Source organism: Ceratotherium simum, chromosome 16, assembly GCF_057802395.1.
Source record: "Ceratotherium simum simum isolate JZ-2026a chromosome 16, ASM5780239v1, whole genome shotgun sequence".
NCBI classification, from domain to species: Eukaryota; Metazoa; Chordata; class Mammalia; order Perissodactyla; family Rhinocerotidae; genus Ceratotherium; species Ceratotherium simum.
In genome coordinates this window covers 4257090-4278270 of record NC_141915.1, presented here as the reverse complement: position 1 = coordinate 4278270, position 21181 = coordinate 4257090, and the positions used below count along the sequence as shown (strand labels likewise).

The window sequence follows — 21181 nt, the reverse complement described above, 5'->3', positions numbered from 1 at the left end:
GCTTAGAGGTAGGAGACACATACCTGAGAACAACCTTGGCAGCTCCCAGTAGCACATCAGGGCCATTTTCCATGCTCAAGCAGGCATGGTTCCTTGGGGCATAACGTAATCTACAGAAATCCGCCCTCAAGACTGACCTTTGCTCTACCGATATCCTCAGCATTTACCTCTGATTACGTGCCCAGATTGTAGCTTAATTCCTGGTGATAGGTCTGGCTTGGTTAGGGACCTTCCTTCCAGAGCCCCTAAGTCCTATTTCCTATACACCTCATTCCATGGAGAAGTGCAAAGTTCCCAAATTCTAAGGTATATGTACACACACACACACACACACACACACCCCTGTACTTCATGAAAACCATCCAATGAGCAGACTCACGAACATTAGTCATTCTGGGGCCACATCTTTCTACTTACTGATCATTCCACAGCCTCGGATAGGCCCAGCTTCTACTTTATTATACCCAACTTACCCGCAAGGATCTGGAAGATTCCAGTGATGTAAAACCGGCCCCCCTTGGTGAGGGTGAAGAGCTGGCAGAAGAACAGGAACAGGGACAGAACGCTGAAGATGATGGACAGGATCATGGTGGCCTGGACAGACTGCAGCCATTCTAGGCAGAGGAGACACTAGGTTAGGAAAACCCAGCCATGGCTGGGGAGGGCTCTGCCATTAGGAGTGTGGGGCCTGGTGAACCGTGACCCCTGAAAGCCACAGTCCTCCCGGGCAGCAGGAGCCCTCTTTTATGAGCAGAACTCAGACAATTCACTTCTGCACTCTTAAAAGTCATTCCTTATTGCATGGTTTCTCTTGGAGAAAAAAATATATAACACGTGTTTAACTGTGGACATTTTAAGAAAACCTGTAAGAAAATATCTGGTGCCAACACTAGGAGTTAAACTCAAGTTAAAATATATGGAATTCCCTTCCAGTCCTTTTGCCAAATGTGTTGCTTACATATATGTGTTGTGTTAAAGACGGTCCGAGCCCCTCCCACTGGCTCCTCTCTTCCTGCCTTCGGGGGCTCCTGAAGGCATTACTGGAACCCCTATATTCCAAGAATAGTTTAAAATCACTGTCCAAAATACCTGCATCCCCCAAGGAGATATAGAGACCGTGGGGATGGCCGGGAGGAAGAAAAGGGTGTCGGAGCCAAAACTAATTGTGTAGAAAATTAGAAGAAAATGCTGATGGAGAAGAGCATACTTTATCTAGCTATGAAAATCCATTTGCTCGGCCAAGCTGTATCTTTTCTTGGTCAACCTTGATCCTCGTCTTGGGCCTCAGCACAAGGCAGTTCATGATCAGTCAAATCACCAGATAGGACCACGGATTACACCTCCGCATCTTTGTTGAACCCCTAGCCTTAGATCAAATCTCCAAACTTCCAACTGAAATTCAGGCAAGGAAGAGAATTCTGTAGTTCACCATCAACTGCAAAATAATGTCATTTCAGGAAGGAAGGAGAAGAGGAAACAACCTGGGTTCAGCACTACAGAGGGAAACCTACGGTGTCTGCTAGAGAGCTGCACTGGGCCTTGCCCACCTGTCACCTGAGTCATTTCTTCCAAGTGCCAAAGAATCACTGGGGTGGGCCCTGCTCTAAACAAGGAAAAACAGCAAGAAGCCACAGGGTTTACCCTCTCAGCTCAGTAACTGACTGATACGTAATGGCTTAGAAAAACAGACATCAATGCTGCTTAACACGGTATTCAAAGGTATGAAATCTGGATGGTTTGTAATCAATAACTGAATAAGATGAACATGGCTCGAGTTACAGGTAGCTTACGGCAGAATTTTAAGGGTCCTAGATAGATTAACTGTTACCAGAGTTTCACATAAGACTCTTCCAGACACAGACTGGAAGCATTTTAGAATTGGAAGAAACATGAGATCAACTAATCCAGCTCCTTTGTACTGAAAAAGATTTATGGGGATGTTTTGACGGCCCACTTGGCACAGCCAAATCTGGGAGGCCCTTGATTCCAGTCTAGTATTCTTTCCACTCTGACAGAACATGTGCTTCCTTTATTTCTTCAATTTATTTGTCAAGTAAGGTAAGAAAATGATGTCTAATGGCTTGTGAGCCATCTTGACTTCATTTTATATATCCCTAATTAAATCTGTTTGGCTTTATCTAACATGTTGGTTCTTCTGGAGGAGCAGTCTGCAAGCTAATGTTGTCATAATATTATTTCTTTAAAAATAAACCAATTATCCAGAACTCTGGTAGATGAAGGTGAATAATTGGAAAGAAATCTGAGACCCAAATCCAGAACTAAAATAAACAGTGACTCAGTTTGGCTGGGGCATGTCCTTCAATGTGTGCCCTCATATAGAATATGGCTGGTGCCGAGGACATCCTGGATTTCCTGCTCCAATTCCGAGAGCTCTCCCTTAGTCTTTACCTGCACTATCATTAACAACAGGAACTTCTATCAGTCCTCATATCCAGAGGAAACTCAAAATCTTATATGTCAAATCTACATGAATAGGAAAAGTCTCTTAGATTTAATAATGTAACTAAATCCTTCTTGAAACTTCTTTTACCAATAATTTGAACTTTAGTCCCAACCCCTTTACAATTGAGTAATTTTGCCATAACTTGTTTCTCAAATCAGATCAGAATTAGGGGATCAAGGAAGTTTTTGTTCAGTGAGCATTTGTTGAACGCCTGCTGTTTTGAGCCAGTTCCTCTGGTTGGCTCTGGAGATACAAACCTGAAGAAGAAATTTTTCAACCACGAGCACAATAAATAAAACATGTACATGAAGATAGTAAGTCCAACTATATCATCAATCACAATATATGTGAATGGGTTCAATTCACTCATTATAAGATGTAGAATTTCATCTTGAATTACATAATTCTTATCTAAATATGATATAAGAGATACACCCAAAACAAAGTACGTTGAAAATCAAAAGATTTTTACAAAGAGGCACCAGGCAAATATTAATAGAAAGAAAGCAAGCATAGTAATAATAGCATCAGACAGAACAGAATTTAAGTTGAAAAGGATGCAAGGGGTCCAAGAGGGGTATTTCGTAGTGAAGAAAGATCCAGTTCACCATGAAGAAATAACAGTCATAAACCTTTATGCATATAATAACATGGCCTGGAAAAAGTATAAAGCAAAAAATAATTGAAATATGAGAAGAAATTGATAAAGCCACAATCCTAGTGAAAGATGTTAGCATACCTCTCTCAGAATAGATAAATCAAGTAGATCAAAAATACGGTAGGATCTAGATTATTTATATAACAGAATTAACCAATTCAATTAATAGATATATAAAAAATTTGTATCCATAGAAGAAAGACTATAAATTAGTTTCAAACACACATGAGACAGTCTTACAAACTATGTATTAGGCAGCGAGAAAATCTCAATAAATCTCAAAGAAAGCAGACATGATGTAGGCACAACTAAAGGCAAACGGAAAGTAGAAATGAAAAGCAAAGTAGCCAAAATAAATTTGGAAATTTAAAAATAGTATTCCAGACAATCCCTTGGATAAAGAAATCAAGATGAGAAGTAAAAATTTCGTCAGCAAGAATGACATCGAGAGTACTACATGTCAAACCCGCGGGCTGTGTCCCAAGCAGTACTCAGAGGAAAATGTACGCCCTTAGAGTATTTATTAGAAAAACTGAAAAACAACGAACTAGGGGCCGGCCTGGTGGCACAAGCGGTTAAGTGCGTGCACTCCGCTGCGGCGGCCCGGGGTTTGCCGGTTCGGATCCCGGGCGCACACGGATGCACCACTTGTCAAGCCATGCTGTGGCGGCGTCCCATATAAAGTGGAGGAAGATGGGCATGGATGTTAGCCCAGGGCCAGTCTTCCTCAGCAAAAAAAGAGGAGGGTTGGCAGATGTTAGCTCAGGGCCGATCTTCCTCACAAAAAAAAAAAAAAAGAAAGAAAAAAAGAAAAACAATGAACTAAAGTTTCAACTCAAGAAGTTAGAAGAGAAAGAATTAAATAAATCCAAAATTAATTGACTTAATACTGATAAAAGCAGAGATTAACGAAATAGAAAAAATTCGACAAAAATACAGTTAATTAAAGAATCTGGTTCTTTAGTGGGGGGGGGATCAACAAAGTAGACAAATTTTATTAAAGTACACAAAAGAAATGCTAAAGAAACAGAAACATACTATGTTCCTGGATAGAAACACTCAAAGTTGATGCCACTTTTCTCCAAAGTAATATACAAATTCAATGCTATTCTAATTAACATCCCTAATAATTAATATCCCAACTGAAACTGGACAAAATGCTTCAAAAATTTATCTGAAAGACAATGAGCAATAATAGCCAAGAAAATTTTTGAACCAAACTCAACAACATAAACAAAACCAGTGAGGCAGGGCATCACCTAGCAGATGTCAAACAGATAGATACACAAAGCTTATATTATATTTATATCATAAAGTTTTAGCAACTCAAACAATGTGGTATTAGTCATGAAAGAAAAATAAAACAATAGGACAGAATTAAGACTTTAGAAATATACATGTGAATTTAGTATATAATAAACATAGCATATAAACCAGTAGGGAAAGAGGACAACAGATAATGAGTGGTGTTGGCTATCCATTTGTCAAAAAATAAAATGAGATCTCTAGCTCACATCGTTCACAAAATTCAATTCCAGATGCATCAAAGAGCTACATGTAGAATTAGAAAGCCATATAGACATGTGATTCACAAATGAGAAATATGCATAGCCAATAAACATATTTAAAGGTGATCAACCTCACTAGTAACCAGGAAAATGCAAGTGAAATCCATGAAGAATGTGATAACAATTCTTATCCATCAAATTGGCAAAAATCAAAAAGATTTGATAATATCAACAGAGTACATATGTGATAGATACCTCTATACACTGTTCATAGGAATAACAATGTAATAATTCTCTTGTGACCAGCAATTTGGCAGAATATATTTATATTAAATATATATTTAAATAACATAATGACTCCACAATTCAAACACTATACCCTGGATAAATACTTAAACATATACTCAAAGAGAAATAAATAAGGCTGTTCATTGTAGCATCATTCCCATGAGTGAAAATAAATTAGGGTATATCCCTACAACGGAATATTTTGCAACAGTTAAAAAATCATGAGTTAGACAATGAACAACCTTTGAAAGATCTCCAAGACAATGAAAAGAGTGAGGTGTACAGACAATATGATGTCATTATGTAAATACACACCAAAAAACTCTATCTGTATACATATACACAAGCATGCACGGATGCTTGTGTGTGTTCATTGAAAAAAGAGCCAAAGATGCGCCAAACTGAGATCGATGGTTACCTCAGGAACCAGAGCTGGAATAAAGGAGAGTTTGCTCAAGAAGGCCTTCCACTTGATCTATATCATTTGATTTATTTTTAATAAGGAGAATATTTTCATGTAATATTTGAACAATTAAAACCAAGTTAAAAGATTACAATGGAAAGAAGACATGGCAGTCAATAATAAGTTAGGATTCCAAAAATCAAAGAGCTGCTGGGATCCTAGGGAGGACCGAGGCTCCACATGCAGAGAGTAAAGGGACTTTTCCTTTCCTCAAATGCCATCGAGTCAGAAGCTACATATGGGCAGCCAGGGAAAAACAGAGCCGAGCCAGGAGGAAGCTGCCTCCATTCCAGCCCCAGAAGGCTGGCTGAAGATTCGAAAGGCCTGTCGGTGTTGTTCAAAGGGGAGCCCACGGTGCCCTGAGGAGATTCCGAAGTTCAAAGGACATTGCTCCAGAGCCAGAATCATTCACTGAACTGGACTAGACCAATGGCGGGCAGTCATGGAGAGCACTAGCACATGCTCTGGGCATGGCAGGCGTTTGATCCCGTACGAGGATATGCAAAGCCCGTCAGGCAGTCATGTGCATTGGTTAGAACAGCCCAGGCATGACTCTGTCACCTAGTTCTGCTGACTACCTGCTTAACTTGCCACTTAACATATTTTTGGCCTTGAAATCCTCTTCTCTAACATGAGGTCCTGACTATCTCACAGGATTGTTGTAATGCTCAAACAAAAGAGTGGATATAAAAGCTCTGTTAAAGGATGATACAAATAATCCCATTTCAAAGGCTGATGTTGAGGGGCAGGGAAAATAAGCATTGACAGACTGTTCCAGGGGATGCTTACTGGAGCCTCTCCATCAGGGTCGCTCCAAGTAACGGGATAAGGGGACCGCAGTGTTCACATAAGCCATATTATTAGGGCACCAACTGGAACTCCAGCAAGTATTTTGATACAACTTTGGTATCAATTCATATCTAATCTTCAGTATAGAGGTTGGAAAATTATCTGGGAAGTCAGATTGTAAATATTTTAGGCTTTGCAGGTCATATGGTCTCCATGGCAACTACTCAACTTTGTCCACTTAGTACAAAATCAGTCTCAGTCACGATGCAAATGAATGGGTGTGGCCCTTTCATCCAGTCAAACCTTATTTACAAATCAGGCAATGGGCCAGATTTGGCTGGCAGGCTATAGTTCGCCAACGTTCGCTAAAGCCAAACAAATCAGATGTAGAGAAAACAATTATTAGAGTTGAAAGACCTACGATGCAAGGGACAAAGCTGTCCATTACAAACCTGTTTTATACAGATGGGACCTAATGTGAGGCCAACATTCCAGGGGGCAAATCTGAACTTCTCCCCAAGCCCCGGTGCAATGATGCTCTTCCTTATAACCTACAAGTTCGCCATCCAGAGCAGAGCCCCTGAGGAGAGCCCGCTGTCATTCTCCAGGCCTCGCTCAGTGTCTGGTAAATATTTGTGCAATTCCCAGTGGCAGCGTTTTAATCTCCAACCGTGGTGCTGAGCACAGGAACTAAAGGCCCTAAAACTCTTTGCAGACCTCCTGTTCTACTGAGAGTGTCAGGTAAAAGGGCTGCTGACAGCTTTCTGACGTGGGCTGCCACTGCCAGCAGGCCCAGCTCCCCCAACCGCTAAGGGGAAGCTTGAGTTGCACAACGATCAAAGCTCCCTCCAAGGTCAGATTCCCGCTGCCGCAGCAGCTAAGCAATGAAGGAAATACATCTGCCCCCTCAGCCGTATTCTTAGCCCGGGGGCTACAATCTCATGAGTTAAGAGCTCGGAAAGGATGCAGCACTTGTAAATGTACCAGTTCATCTGTGTCCTTCTGCATCCTTCACTACAGCATGGAGCCAGCCGTCTCTCATGCCCTGTCCACCTCGAGTCCCACTCTGGGCAGTTCATAAAAGCTTTCTGACTCAATTAAGAAAACAAATTTTCTTGGAAATGAAAGGAAGGATGGTTGGAGGAGAGTCAGAGCATAAACTGGGGAGGCTGTGAGAGAAAAAAGCCAGGAGGAAAGAGGCCATCAGAGGGGATGAATCACAACTGGAGGAGACAGTACCACACATTTGCATAATGCTGGACTGTTTTCAAAAGCACATGACCAACAAGGCCTCCTCGCCACCCTCCAACCTCCAGCCCACCGCCATCACACAGACTGCCATTTTCCTTCCGTCTCAGTGTAAATGTCATTCCAGAAATAGCTGACTTGCCAAGAGGCCTCCATCCTAAACAATGAGGTCTTTGCACTCACGTTCCGCCCACCAGCTGGAGCATGTGCAGGGCCCAGCGTGGGGCCTCCCCCGGGGCTTCACCTTCTTCCCCATCCAGACCAGCTGGTAGCTTTGAAATGGGGCTCAGGTCTCAGGCTGACTTTGCCTGTGACCGGATCAGAATGCAAGCCAGACGGGAAAGCTACATGCGGGCTATCTGCCCACAGACCTTGGCCCAGAACTCCCAAAGATGAGGAGGCAACATGGGAGGCTCTTTCAACACATACTCATGGGGGGCATTTTAACTAGAGCAAAACCTACGGTTGGCAACTAGTGAACACAAACGGCTCCATAGGTGGGAACAACCTTCGTGTCAAGGTGTGCCAGCTAAACCTGACATAATCACTCAATGAACTATACCCCTAATTATGAGGCTCTGTGGTAGGCACAGGAACCAGTTTCTCAGAGTCTCATTTATATTTGTGGTTTGACACCAATAGTCTTATTCTGCTAACTAGTCCTTGGACTTGAAAAGGGAATATAATACAGCCACTGAGGTACCTGAGGTTACCCGAAAATACTAAGCTGTTGTAGGCTTCCTTTATTCCCTACTTGGAAGACTCTAGTAACCAGAGAATTGGGTTAGGCTGTGCTTCCCAAAGAATTGTTGTTGGAAGACTTATCCCACCAGTTGATTAACGAAAAAACAGATGGACTGGGTACCATAGTCAAGTATATTGACCTCTGTCCTTGGACATTACCACGTACCAGAAAACATTAACGGCTATGAGAACTCTTGCCATTAAAAAAAAAATACTGCTTAACTTTTAAATTTTAGTGTTTTTCAAATTGATTTATCAGAGAACCTTTTTTTTTTTTTTTAATAGACAACTTGGAAATGCTGGGTTTGGCCACAGAGAGGCATTTTTAATTGCCCGATCATGAGCTGTACTAGTGGAGAATGTACAGGGGATGAGGGGATGACTGGGTTGTTTTCAAGACCTTTGGGTTTAAAAGGCATTATCCATATAAAAAGAATCAGGGCCCCTCTCTCCTTTTTATTCCTAAAGTATTTAGAAAAGGCCAAGCATCATGGAAATTAAGAGCTAGAATCAATACAGCCACCCCACCAGCCACATTAAACCACCCGCCCTTCCCTAAGCACAGTGCCCTTCTCTCCTCCCCACGCCTACTGGAGTCCTACCCAGTTTCCAAGGCCCAGCTCAAAGGCCTCCTCCATTCAGGATGCCCCCATGTCACAATTATATCCTGAATGTAAAGAGGCCCCAGGACGCACGTACACGCGGTGGGCGCCGACGCCAGGTCCTACTCAACGCTCACTCCATTAGACAACCAGGGCACCTGCCCAGGTCCCCAGTTTGTCAGAGGCAGAACCAGTGCAGAAAGGCAAGGACTCCTGAGGCCCAGTCTACTGGGCTTTCCTCTACAGCACATTAGGGTGCTGAGAAATTCAATAATATGTTTGAAATCCAGTGAACTAAATGATCCTACTGCCTTTCTTTGAGTAAAGAATCCACCAAAGATAGAGAGGGAGGAGGGAGAATGGTATGGCAAAGGGCAAGAGCTTCCCCGTTCTCTGCTCAGCAACCTGCCAAGCCAAACCACCATCCCAGCTTCGGAGGAGCAAGAGGAGGCCCACGCCTGCTATCTGGAGGCAATACCTTACACAGCTGGGATTTCAGAGGAATCTCAGCAGCACCAGAGAAGCCACTGAAAGAAGGAAGCATCACCCAGAGGAGGGAAGACCCGGGAAGATAAAACTGTAGTCTCCAGATATTTGAAGAGTTGGTCCAGGGACACCACGGAGGCTTAAACTCCTTGAGGAAGAGTCTGCCACCTGGTAAAACCCAAGTCTAGAACATCAGGCATGAACGAAGACAACCAGAAATGACTGCACAAAAGAGGGGACAGACTTGGCCTTTACAAGGTAATTTCTCACGACAACATCTCACGGCATTCCTCCCACATCCCTGGCCACTCCTTCCAGTCTCTTCTGCGAACTCCTCCTGTCCCCCATTAACCACCCGAGGGTCCCAAGACTCGGCTCTGGACCCTGTTCCTTTCTTTCTGCCTTGCTCTCTCATCTACTCCCCAAGTAATTTTATTCAGCACCACGACGTCAAATACCTTCCTGTACAGACTCATGATTCCCCTATTTGAAATTCCAGGGTAGACCTCTCCCCTGAGCTACAGATTTCTAAATCCAAGTGCTTTGCTGACATCTCTGATGGCCAAAACACAAATCCTAATTTCTGTCCCTCCCCCATAACAGCCTGTTCCTCCTCTGTCTCCCCTATCTCAGTCTAAGACCCCACTGCACACCTAGTTGCTCAAGCCCAAAAACCTAGAAGTTACCCTAATAATTCTTTCCTAACCCCCCACATCCAATCCATCAGCATCATCTCCTTCTCCACCCCATCTCCCTATCCAAGCCACCTGACCTACCTCCTATAGTTCTTGTGCAGGTTAAATGCAGCACTCTTAGAAGAGTGCCAGGCAGTTACAGGAGCTGGTGGTATTCTTACCATCATCCTCCTCCTCATGCCCAGCCTGGACCACTACCATAGCCTCCTCACTGGTACCCAGACCTTCTCTTGCCCCTGCCTGAAATACACTCTACACGTAACAGCCAGAATGAGCTTCAAAACACAAATCAAATTATGCCACTCTTCTTCTTAGAACCCTTCAATGATGTCCCAGTTATCCTCCTCAGTACCACGGCCTGTGAGTCCTCAGCAATTCAGCCCCCAGCTCCCTCCCCTGCCTCACCCTACACCCCTTCCTCCAGCTGGCTCACTCAGCTGCACTGGGCCCTGTCCCTGGGGAACACACCAAAGTCTTTCCTGCCTCAGGGCTTGGCCTTTTCCATCACCTCCTGGAATTTTCTTCCTGTGGTTCTTCACATGACTGGTCCCTCCCCGTCTTTTAAGTCTCAGTCCACATGACTATGGAAGGAAGAGGCCTTCCGTGACCAGCTGCTTCCTCCCCAGTGGCGACTTTCTCTTTCATGACCCTATTTGTCTCCTGCAGGGCACTTTCGACAATTATTGATTTATTGTGTATTCTCTGTCTCCCCCAAGTAACTGTGAGCTCCACATGAGCAGGGACCCAGTCTTTCTTGTTCATCTCTGTGTGCTCAGTTTCTGAAACAGTGCCTAGTACATAGGATGTGATTTGAAGAATAAATGAATGGACCACATTGTTAGCTCTTCAAAAATGAAAGGGGCTCTCCTGAAAGGTAATGAGTTCCCCATCACTGGGAGGATGAGCACATGATGGACATATTGCAGAGGGGTCTGAAGCTAGGCAGGCTGGGGAGGAGGGACGGACTTGATGACCTCCCAGGTCCCTGCCAACACTGGAAGTCTAGGTGTGTGTCCATGACCGCACACTCAGAAGGCTTTGTGCCCGGCATCCTTCTCTCAGGTACCGAAAACCAACATCCACAATCTCAGGTCGCCCAAGTCCCTGCTCCTGAGATACAAGGGATGCTTTCTTGACTCTGGTAAAATCCTGGGAGTGCAACTGCAAGTTTTTAAAAAGCAAAGACTGTGCGCTTCAAGGGCCATGTGGTTCAGACACAGGTTCAAAAAGCATTCCAAATCAACTGCTGGATCTTAGCATCTGACAAGAAACGTTAAGGGTTGAAACATCAGCATTATGACACCACATCCCACCCCCTGTCCCTCCCTCGCCTGCCAGGGCCTCGGCATCCCACAAGGGCCTGTCAAATCAAGAGCCGGTACTTGGGCAGATTTTGCGGGTTGGCCCAGGGAGCCACAAAGATTTTAAATTGCAAAACATGAACCCATAAATGCAGAGGGCCTCCCGTGTTTTCTAAAATCTGACCAAAAGCTGAGCCACAGACGAGGAAGTGGTTTGATGCCCTCACCAAAGTGACAATGCCACCAAATGGATAAACAAGATAATCTGGAATCACAGAAGACACAGACAACAGGAGACCACTGAGGGTCGAGTCGGGGGCTCCTGAGACTGGCAAGATTTGTCTTTTTCTAATTTTTAATCTAAAGCATTGGTCTAATGCTGCCCACAACCTCCTGAGAGCCATGAGTTTGTTGTCGTTATTGTTTAGAAAGGAAAGAAAGGCAATGAGTGCTCATTTTCTTGGCTTCTGATTGTAGCTTGGATAATTTGAAGAATTCAAAACAAAAAGCATTAGTTACTCAATGCAAGGCCAATGTTTTGCTGAACCTTCTGGTCAGTAGATTTTAAACACCCCCATGGTATGAGGGCCCCAGGGAGACAGGCGCCTTTAGGACTTGGGGAGGAAGGAGGGGTGCCCCGCCACCCCCAGGCCAGCTAGAGCTGCTCAGATCTTATGAGTCTGAAAGCCACGGCTCTGGGACTTGGCCTCATCTGTCTCTGGGTGGCTGTCTGCCGTGGGCCTGCTACTCCCCAGGCCCTGCCTGCAGGCCCTGAGACCCCACTTTCTTAATCAAGGCAGAGAGAACCTATTTGTTACTCAATACTAATTTCCCAACATAAAATAATGCTTATAGTTATTTTCTGATTGTGAAACTAAAAGATCTCAAGGAGGAAAATCAGTGGGGCAGCAGAGGAAAAGAAAACAATGAAAGTGATAAGAACCCCATGACCCAGGATAATCACTGGAAATATATTGGTGCATTTCTACTTTGTAAGATTTCTGATATGTTCTGTCTTATAAATGCTCTGGACTATTATTCCAACTTTCAAGAAAACAGAGAGTTGAGAAACACATATAAGACAGAGCAGGTCTCAATGAAATCGTAAAAATTAGAAATGCATCCGTATGCATCACACTCCGTACCAGGGTCTAGAAGGACTATGGCATGGCCTGCTACCCTACCCCTTGTTCTCTCTGTTCCCACTATTCTGGGCTGCCCTCTGCTCCTCAGCTCTGTCAGGCTCCTTCCCTCCACAGCAATCTTGCTCCCGACGGTCCCTCTGCCTGGAATCTGCCGAGATGTTCCTGGCTGACTCCTGGTCATCCTCAAGGGGTCACTCCTCCAGTGGGCCTCTCCTGCCCACCCCAATCCCTCATTGCACATTACCTTGTTTTATTCTCTTCGTAGTTCCTATCACAGCCCCAAAGTATCCATGTTTATTGACTGTTTCACCCAGGAAAATGTAAGCTCTTGCTCACTCTTGTATCCTGGTGCCTACAGTGATATCTGGTACCTGGTAGGTTTTCAACGAACAGTTCTGAATGAAAAAACAGAGGAAGGGAGAACAGGGGGCGAGAGGTGGAAGTTCACGATCAAGGAACTAAGAAAAGGCTGAAATTCCAGAATGAAGGGGAGAGGAGACAGGAGATGAGACTTCACGGAAACAGAATAGATCATTCACGTAGATTCCTAGGGACCTTAGTAAAGATTTTTCGTCTGAAGATTGAGACTAGTGAGGGGCCTCTGAAAGGTTTTAAATTGGGATTAAAATGATTAGGTTTGTATTTTTTGAAAGGTCAGGAGGTAGAGGCTGCTGCAGTGGCTCTGACAGTGACTGCGGGCATGGCGACAGATGAGGGAACGACAGGGGCCTGTGGGACCTCCAACGATTCTGAGAAGGGGGAGAAGGAACATGGCAGCTCACTGGCTGGGGGAGCAGCGTTCCCTAAAATACTAGAAACTGTTGAAGGTGCAGACTGTGTGGAGGAGGATGAAGACTGACTGGCTTGGGGGTGCCTCTAAGACACCCCAGCGGAACTGTCTAGTAGGAACTGGGTACTTGGGTCTGGAGTTCTAAGAGAGGTCTGGACTGGAAGAAAACAAAGGTTCAAGGACATCATGAAACAGCAAGACTTTGTTAATGACTGGGGAGGTGGGAGAGAAAGAGAGAGAAGGCTAGGCCCCTACAGTGTCTGATATGGGTCACTGTAAGACAGTGGTGCTGCTGACGGAGCCCTGGGTACAGTAGAGACGGAATATTTGAAGAAGCATAAAATACTTGGGCCTTGCTCTGAAACTGCCTAGGACCCAGCAGAGCTATTGTAAAAGAGCACAATTAGGGCATGGTCAAAGCCCAGGAGAGAAAGGTTTCAAGCCAGGCTTACTGGGAAGTGCTTGCTACTAAATTTCTGTGAATTGAGAATCCAGGCTTCCCACGAGGCCAAATGACTACATTCTCAGCCTCCCTTGTAACTAGGTGCAGCTGTGTGACTCAGTTCCAATAAAAGATAGACACAGAAGTGTGTGGTCTATCTGGAGATGTTTCATTAAAAGGGAGAGGAACACATTCTTCTCCTTCTCCCTTCTCCATCCTATTGCTTGAAGCATGGATGAGAGGGCTGGAGCTCTAGCAGCCCTTGGGTCCATGAGGATGAGGGCCAAACCCAACAGATGGCAAAGGAATGAGCTAGAAAGTGCCTGGGTCTCTGACAATTTCACAGAACTGCCATACCTATCTTGGGCTGCCTACTTCCAGACTTCTTTTAAAACAGAGAGAAGTAAACTATCCTATTTAAGCCACTGCCATTTGAAGATGTGGCAGAGTTGAGGATAATTTGGAGAATTCGAAACAAGAAGCATTAGTTCATGCAGTGCAAGGTTCTGTTATATGCAGTCAATCCTAATCCTAACTGGAACACTAGCCGACTGGTCTACACGGCCTCTGCATTGCTTTCCCCTTGCTTTAGGTCATGTCATTGCCTTAACAGGGAATATCCTCCTCCTTGCCTGTATTTATTTAAATCCTGCCCATCCTTTAGAGGATGGATCACATTCCACCTCCCACGTGAGACTTCCCTTCCACTTCCTCCCCTGAATTCTGGCACTGCCTGCCTGCCCCCACTCCTTGGACCTTGGCCTACACTCCTTCACAGTGATCCATCCCTCCACGCTTATCTCCTGACTCCTCAAAGAGACTCGGGACCATCAAGGGCAAGGTCCACAGTGTCCAGGTCTTTGTATGCCCCGGGCCGAGAGGCATTCAAGACAAGGTCATGATGAATATGCCCCCACCACGCTATGCCTCCTCCCCCTCTACCTGCAGCCGGGACCAGGATGTCCCCAGAAAGTATGCAAATAAATTCAGAAAATGGGAAGGTAGGCAGAGTTGAGGGCAGTTAGCAGGAAATCTCAAACTACTTCTAACATCAAGAGGCAGCTTGGGGGTAAGATCTGATCTGCCTCCTTCCAACTATATAACATGGATGTTTGACCGCCATGCGGGTAACATGGCAGGGGCACCATTCGTATAGAAAACAGAGTGAACGGGCGCCTGGAGAGGGGCTGTGCCCTGGCCCCACATGTACAAAAATGAGCTCCTTCAGAAAACTGGCAAGTCATGTAAACCAACATATCTTCACAAGCACACTTGCAGTATATTCTTCACGAATGGATATCAACAAGGAATTACTTTTGATTAGTATATTTCAACCATTCTAAGAGCAAATTCGGACCAAGGTAAATGGTTTGCAACTGATATCGTTCATCTATAAAAGCAGTCTAATTTTTTAAAATTATGTATTTTTTCAACTTATTGTTCGTCACAGAAATCGTTAAACCCAATAGAAAAGGTAGAGGGGGCGCTGAGGATTGACCCCCGTCCGAGCTGCAGTGGTGACGCAAGCCGACCCATCAGAAGATCTCTGCAGCGATAAGGTCTCCTGGGGAAGCTTACATGGAAACTTCTTAAAATAAGCCCACACCCAAACAAACCCAGCTTGTTGAAGAGCGTGTCCAGATGGCCTCAAAATGCCCTCAGTGTGGGAGCCAAGAAGGCAGACGTGGAGGGAAGCACCTTGGGGACCCATCCCCACGCAAAGCCAGCACGTGGATCTGGAAGCCTCGCTCAAGATCCCATAATCGTCGTAAATGAACCCAAGATGATGAGCTTGGCACACAGAGCCAGCTGAGAAACAAGAAGTTTCCTGATTTAAATAACACACGTGCCTTTTTGAGACCTGCTGCTAGCGCGGAATAAATGCTATTCACACCCGCGTAAGAGGCAGGACGCAGGTCAACAACAGGCCACGAGGCAAAGACAGCTTTCCTGCCTGCGGACGGTCTGAGCACAGTTTAGATAGCTGCTCCTCTGTCGCCCTGTTTCTGTTGAGACCCAGCTGGGCTTCAACATGCCTGCCAAAACTGCCCCCTTCCCGGCCTAAGAGTCCAGGACCCCATGCCAGCCTCGCAACGCCAAATGCCGCTTGGGACGGGCGCCTGCGCACACTGCCTGGCCTCAGGGACAGCCTGTCCTTTAGGCTGAGTCACCACTTGTGACCACCAGGTGTCAGTGGCGAGCGAGGAGACTCCCATCCTGCGTCTTCAGGGACCCTCAGCCAGACCCTGAAGGGGGAGACAGCGGATGCTGCGGCTCTGGGGACGAGCAGTGCTATCGCCACATTCAGAGGCACTCATGAGTTATTTCATTTACTTGGTTGCCAACTCGCCAGGCAAACTCACCATGCAACTTATAGGATGGTTTTAATTCAGTATCCTTCACACACGCAGAGAAAAGATTAAGGACTGCTCACTTCAGTAAGGACGGGGGCCTTTCTTCTTTGCCCTCCAGGAAGATGGAAACATAAAGCAGGCTTTTCTACTCCTTGCCTATCCTCCCCATCTATACTACCAAATGACTATTCTAGCAGTTTCTCTTTATACTGAGGTTCAAGATGTTTGGTTTGTAGTGCTTCAGTGATAGCTTTTGTGCTACTGGGTGCAGAGCCCACAGGAGGCCAAGTCCTGCAGAGAAACCGGACTGAGCAAAGCCAGAACTCAGGGCCACTTCACCACTTGCTCTGTTGAGCCGGATCTAAATTGGTTTCTCTCATCAGGTGTAGCATCTTCAACAGAAATACTGGATCTCTGACTAGCTGCAGCAACAGAGAAAGCTGTACTTGATTGGTCTTGTAACCCCAGAACACATCCTTTGGAACACGAGACCGTGCTGAGCCAGACCCACTATGTCCTTGACACCAAGCTCTGTGGCCCCATCCAGGGTCCATGCTGCCACTACATACCACCCAGCCACCAAAAAGGATGCATCCTGTCTAGCTCTGCCTCTCCACATCCAAAGACACAGGCCCCTGCTGAGCATTCCTCCCCTCTGGGGGCTGCAGGTATCTAGTGGGTGCCTCCACCCAATTAATCCCTTGACTTGAATCCAAGTAAGCCTGGTTTCCACTATCTCATAAGTGAAGATGCTGAGGACAGAGGAGAAATACAATCTTCTGCATGAAGGACCCTCCCAGGCTCAGTTTAGGGTTTTGCAAATAGCTTCAAGTCCCCATCTTGCACAAAGAAACACTCAAAGGTTTCTTTAACACTAAGTGGCACCACTAAGGCCCAAGATCTGGAAAGGCAGTCTTGTACCTGGGTACCAAAAACTGGCCCAACTATCCTTGGGACAGCCCCACTGTCACTGCAACAGGAAGAGGCAGGACATTTCTGGAGAGAGACAGCCGCCAAGCAAAGACGCCAGTTGGATAAAAAGTCCCAATGCAGTCTGCCTAAGATTTTGCCATCACGCCCCCTTTACTGCTTATCTGTGTTCACATGTCTTCACTCATGAGAAGCATTCCACCAAGTGATAAGGAGGGAGCCCAGGGCATTTCTAGGCAGAGAGAATGTACAATGATCCCCAGGATCTAGGCTTAGCCAGGGAAACTACCTTTTGTCTTGGATTCATGCCTCCTGTCACATTCCACCCCACCCCAGCAACAACCTTCAAGCTTGTGTCTTCCAAGAACAAGTGCTTCCAGGTCTGGATTGAGAAACGTGTCACAGACAGATAAGGACGAGCTTGTGGAGCAAAAAGCCAGTCTCACCGTTTGCTGATGATGAGAAACAGTGCTGGATGTTGCCTGGGGTAGTGCTACAGTTCTGCCAGAGGTCGGTCGCATGTCCATTGCCCACGATCCATTGCTAGAAAGAACCAGGGGAGGTAGTGAGGAGCGAAGGAAGGGGCAGGGAGAAGACCAAGGGAAGGCAAAGAGCAGCCTCACCAACTCGTCTACCTGGCCTGCCCCCCGCCCCCGCCTGATGTTGCACAGCCAGAGACCCAGTCATGCCAGAGAAAGGAGAGAGGTGGCGGTGTGGCTCAGACACCGTGCAGTGCGTGTGGAGGGGAGGGTCAGTGTTTTGCAAGTGAAAAGCACTTTGTAAATGGAAAAGTTCCACACACAACATAAGCAATTCCATGCAGAGGTGTGTACTACAGCAGAAGAAGCCATGGGCTCAACCAGGCCACCCGCACGCAAGCTGTTCTCCTGCCCAGATCTCCTGCCGTGGCATTCCCCACCCCACAGCCTCTCTGAGCCTGTGTCCTTACTTACAATTCCTATCAACCTGACAACATTATTGGGTAGAATTAAGATGTAATCAAGATGCTTGTAAATCATAAACTAATTCACAAATCCCCAACATCGTTATTTCTCACTTTAACATAATTATTTCTCGACCTTTGAAACAGACAAGAACAGCAAGCCCAGGACTTGACATATTAAGAGGTGAAAGCCACAGTCACCCAAACGCCTGAGCCTGTGCTCATCTTCAAGAAAAGAGTTTCAAATCTAACGTGCTTGATGTTTGATGGTTCTGTAACACGAGTTATCCCGATGACCTGCTCACAGAGTGGAAGCTCTACTAAAAAGGTGTGCTATCCACATCACAAAGCAGACCTGGGACTGTGCACTCCTTTCCGGAAAAGCCAATTTTAACTTTCCAATTGCAAGTCCTAAAGGGTGTTTTATGAACTAAGCTGCCCATCTGAACTATGACATTTGGAGAAAAACAAACCATAAATACTCCACTTCCTTCCTCAACGAACCTGCATCAAGAAAAAATGCTAAACAATCCTACCAAATGAAGGTGGGGGACCCTGGATCTGCACTGGCATTATTTGGCTTAAAGAGAGGCCTGCACAGCTATCCTAGTCCAGCGCTTGCTTCCTTCCTACCTCTGAATCTGCTCTGCTTTTCTCAAAACAACCGAAAAGGGGCAGATTGCCAGAAACTGCGAACGCCCTGGGATGCCTGAGACTTCTCGTCTGCAACTAACCACACAGTCCTGAACCAGACAGAGCACGGCTGGAAGTGCCGCCCCGGAGGTCCAGCACTGGGTGAGCACTGGGTGCCCCGACCGCCCCCGCTGCCCTTTGGGCACTCACGCTGACGATCGTGGCCACGAACAGCAGCACCAGCACAGCGACGTGGAGGACAATGATACTCAGTAACAGGACGAGCATTCTGGCGGCGAGTTCTGCTCAGCGGAGTTTCTGCCTGCCGGGAGAGAGAGCCGAAGCTGGACGTGAGGCCAATGGAACTGGCGAGGGAGGGAGGAGCGCGCAGAGGGTTCCCGCGCTAGCGGAATGCCCGGGCCTGGCTCTGCGCCCGCCAGCCCGCCTCCCCGGGTGGGGGCGCCTCCACGCCGCCCGGCGGCCGGCCGAGAGAGGGCAGCAGCCGACCGTAGGATCCCCGCCCAGCAATCAGCTGGGCCCGCCTGCGACAGAACATCTTTTGCTTTTGGAACAAAACAAGTGGTATGCACGTCTAAGTCACCCCAGGAGGAGAGGTTTTTCCAGAATAACGAGCAGAGGCCACAGCAGCCTCCACCCACCCCAGACGCCTCCCGGGGACAGCCCAACTTGGGGAAGGGGGCAGAAAGGGGGGAGCGCACGTTCCCCTACGGAGTGGAGGCAGGGGAGAGGGGCTAGGCGCCCAGATTTCTGCGAGAGGCCTGGGGACACCAGCGGCATGCTGTGAGGGAGCGCGCGGCTGTGAGCTGGTTTCCCAGATCCCAGTGCGCTCTGCATTCCGTTAGTCTCCAAGTTTCCACCCAGTTCTGCCAGCGCAGGGGAGCCGTCCTGGCCCCAGCTCGGCCTGGCATAGACACTGGCGGCTGCGGAGAGACGGCGCAGAGCCGGCCGGGTAGTGTGGAGAGGAAAGAACGGCCGGAGACAGTTACCCGAACCCGGCGCTTCCCCACGGCACGCGCGCTGCCCTAGGCAGCCCCCGCGGGCGGGGCCGGGCCACTCCCGGGCTGGCCCCACGCACGGTCGCTGGGGGGCGACCCAGTCCAGCCTCGGCGCTGCGGGACACGGGCCCAGGAGCCTGGATGGAGAGGAGCAGATGTCCGGTGGGAAGGAGAGGCGGAGGGTAAAGGGTGAGTCCCAGGAGAATTGTAGCCGATCAGAGGCGGCAGGACATCTTCTATCCAAAGTTGCGCGGTCCTAGCCTCTCGTTTGATAGACCTTGGGGAGCTGAAGACAGGGGTGACCTGTCAGAGGATATGTAGGGCTGTGAAGGACAAACTGAGTCTTTGGGGACCATTTCAGGACAGTCTTGAGCCGGAGAGACAACGCTTCAGTAACTAGGTTTTAAAGTACCCAATCCCAGGCCCTTCCGTTCCTCTCCATAAGCAACACATTCAAAGAAACTCTGGAATGTTCAGGAAGAAATAAGCACGGTTTTCTGATGTCTCCCAGAAGGTTTAAATTAAATCCAGGGGCTCCTAGTGGCGGGTAGGGGCAAGACAAGGAAGATCGAGTCTATGGCTAGCAATGGGGAAACCACAGGGGTCCAGTACCCCCGGATGTCCACCTCAGGGCCCGCTTTGCCAATGAGTCTCCGAGTAGGCACCTCTCCAGCGAGACGAAAACTGCTCCGCCCTTGCCCCTTATCCCGACCACATCACCCGCGCCCCTTACGGTTTACAGACCATAAGGCACTCCACACTGTATCCCCACGAGCCCGATAGCAACGATACGAGACAGACCGTCTGCCCGCGCTCGGGACAGAAAGCTCGGAGACCTGGCCAGCCCAAAGCCCGCGCCTGCTGTGCGCTTGTGGCACCGTCGACGGAAGATGCCCACGTTTCTCCTCCATCTCCTCCACTTCGCTACCAAAGCACTTACAGCCCAAAGGGATTGCTGTCCCCGATCCTCAGAGTGGCCTCAGGCACAAACTCGGTGCGTGCGCTCGGCTGCTGGCGTCCCCAAACACAGCTGCGCTGCGGGGCTGCGCGCGCGAAGCTAGCGGCCAGAGGGAGGCTCCCGGCGTTCCCTTTAACGGGAACAACGCCCTGTCTGCGTCGCTGCAATAGGGTGTGTCCCTGGGTCGGCGTGTGCTGGAGGGCGGGACTCAGGGAGGAGAGAGGGCAGGAGGGAGGGAGGGCACGGACAGGCAGGCGGCCTTAAATGCGCCTCGGGAGAAAGCTGGTCATGGCAAAACCCCTGCGACTTTTACTCGAAACTGGGAGGCAGCTGAGCTTTCTCACCTCCGCTTCCCCTGGCTCCGCCGAGTTCGTGGAAACCAAGTGTTGACCAATAAACTAGCCCCTCCGCCCCCTCAGCCTACGCGGGCAAAGCCCGCCAGAGGTCGCCCCCGCCGGTGCCCAGCGCGGGCTTCGGGCACCCGCACGCGGACCGAGGCTGGATTCCTCTCCTCCGCGGAGGGAGGAGCTGGCACTTAAGCGCTGGAAGACGTCCCTCTCCTGTCGGGTCCTGGCGCACCTGCCCTGCCCTGGCGTCCTAGCTGGGCACACCCGCACCACTCCCGCTCGCCCTATCGGTGTCTGCTCCTCGGCCTTGTACCGAGTTCCTAGGATCCCAGGGGAACGATCTAGCGGGCTCTGCTCGGGTGAGAGTCACGGGGAGG

General features: G+C 47.9%; 1 protein-coding gene across 1 annotated transcript in view; it reads right to left on the bottom strand.

Annotated features, from left to right (window-relative positions):
* Nucleotides 1-20541, bottom strand: part of PMP22 (peripheral myelin protein 22) — a 29354-nt gene extending 8813 nt beyond the window's left edge. Inside the window, exons 1-4 of the mRNA XM_004433042.3 lie at nucleotides 20440-20541; nucleotides 18694-18805; nucleotides 17354-17450; nucleotides 474-614 (exon numbers count right to left, since the gene is read on the bottom strand). Coding sequence (XP_004433099.1) covers nucleotides 474-614; nucleotides 17354-17450; nucleotides 18694-18771 — 316 coding nt within the window. The 5' untranslated portion in view covers nucleotides 18772-18805; nucleotides 20440-20541. The remainder of the gene's footprint in view (nucleotides 1-473; nucleotides 615-17353; nucleotides 17451-18693; nucleotides 18806-20439) is intronic.
* Between the last annotated feature and the right edge of the window lie 640 nt (nucleotides 20542-21181).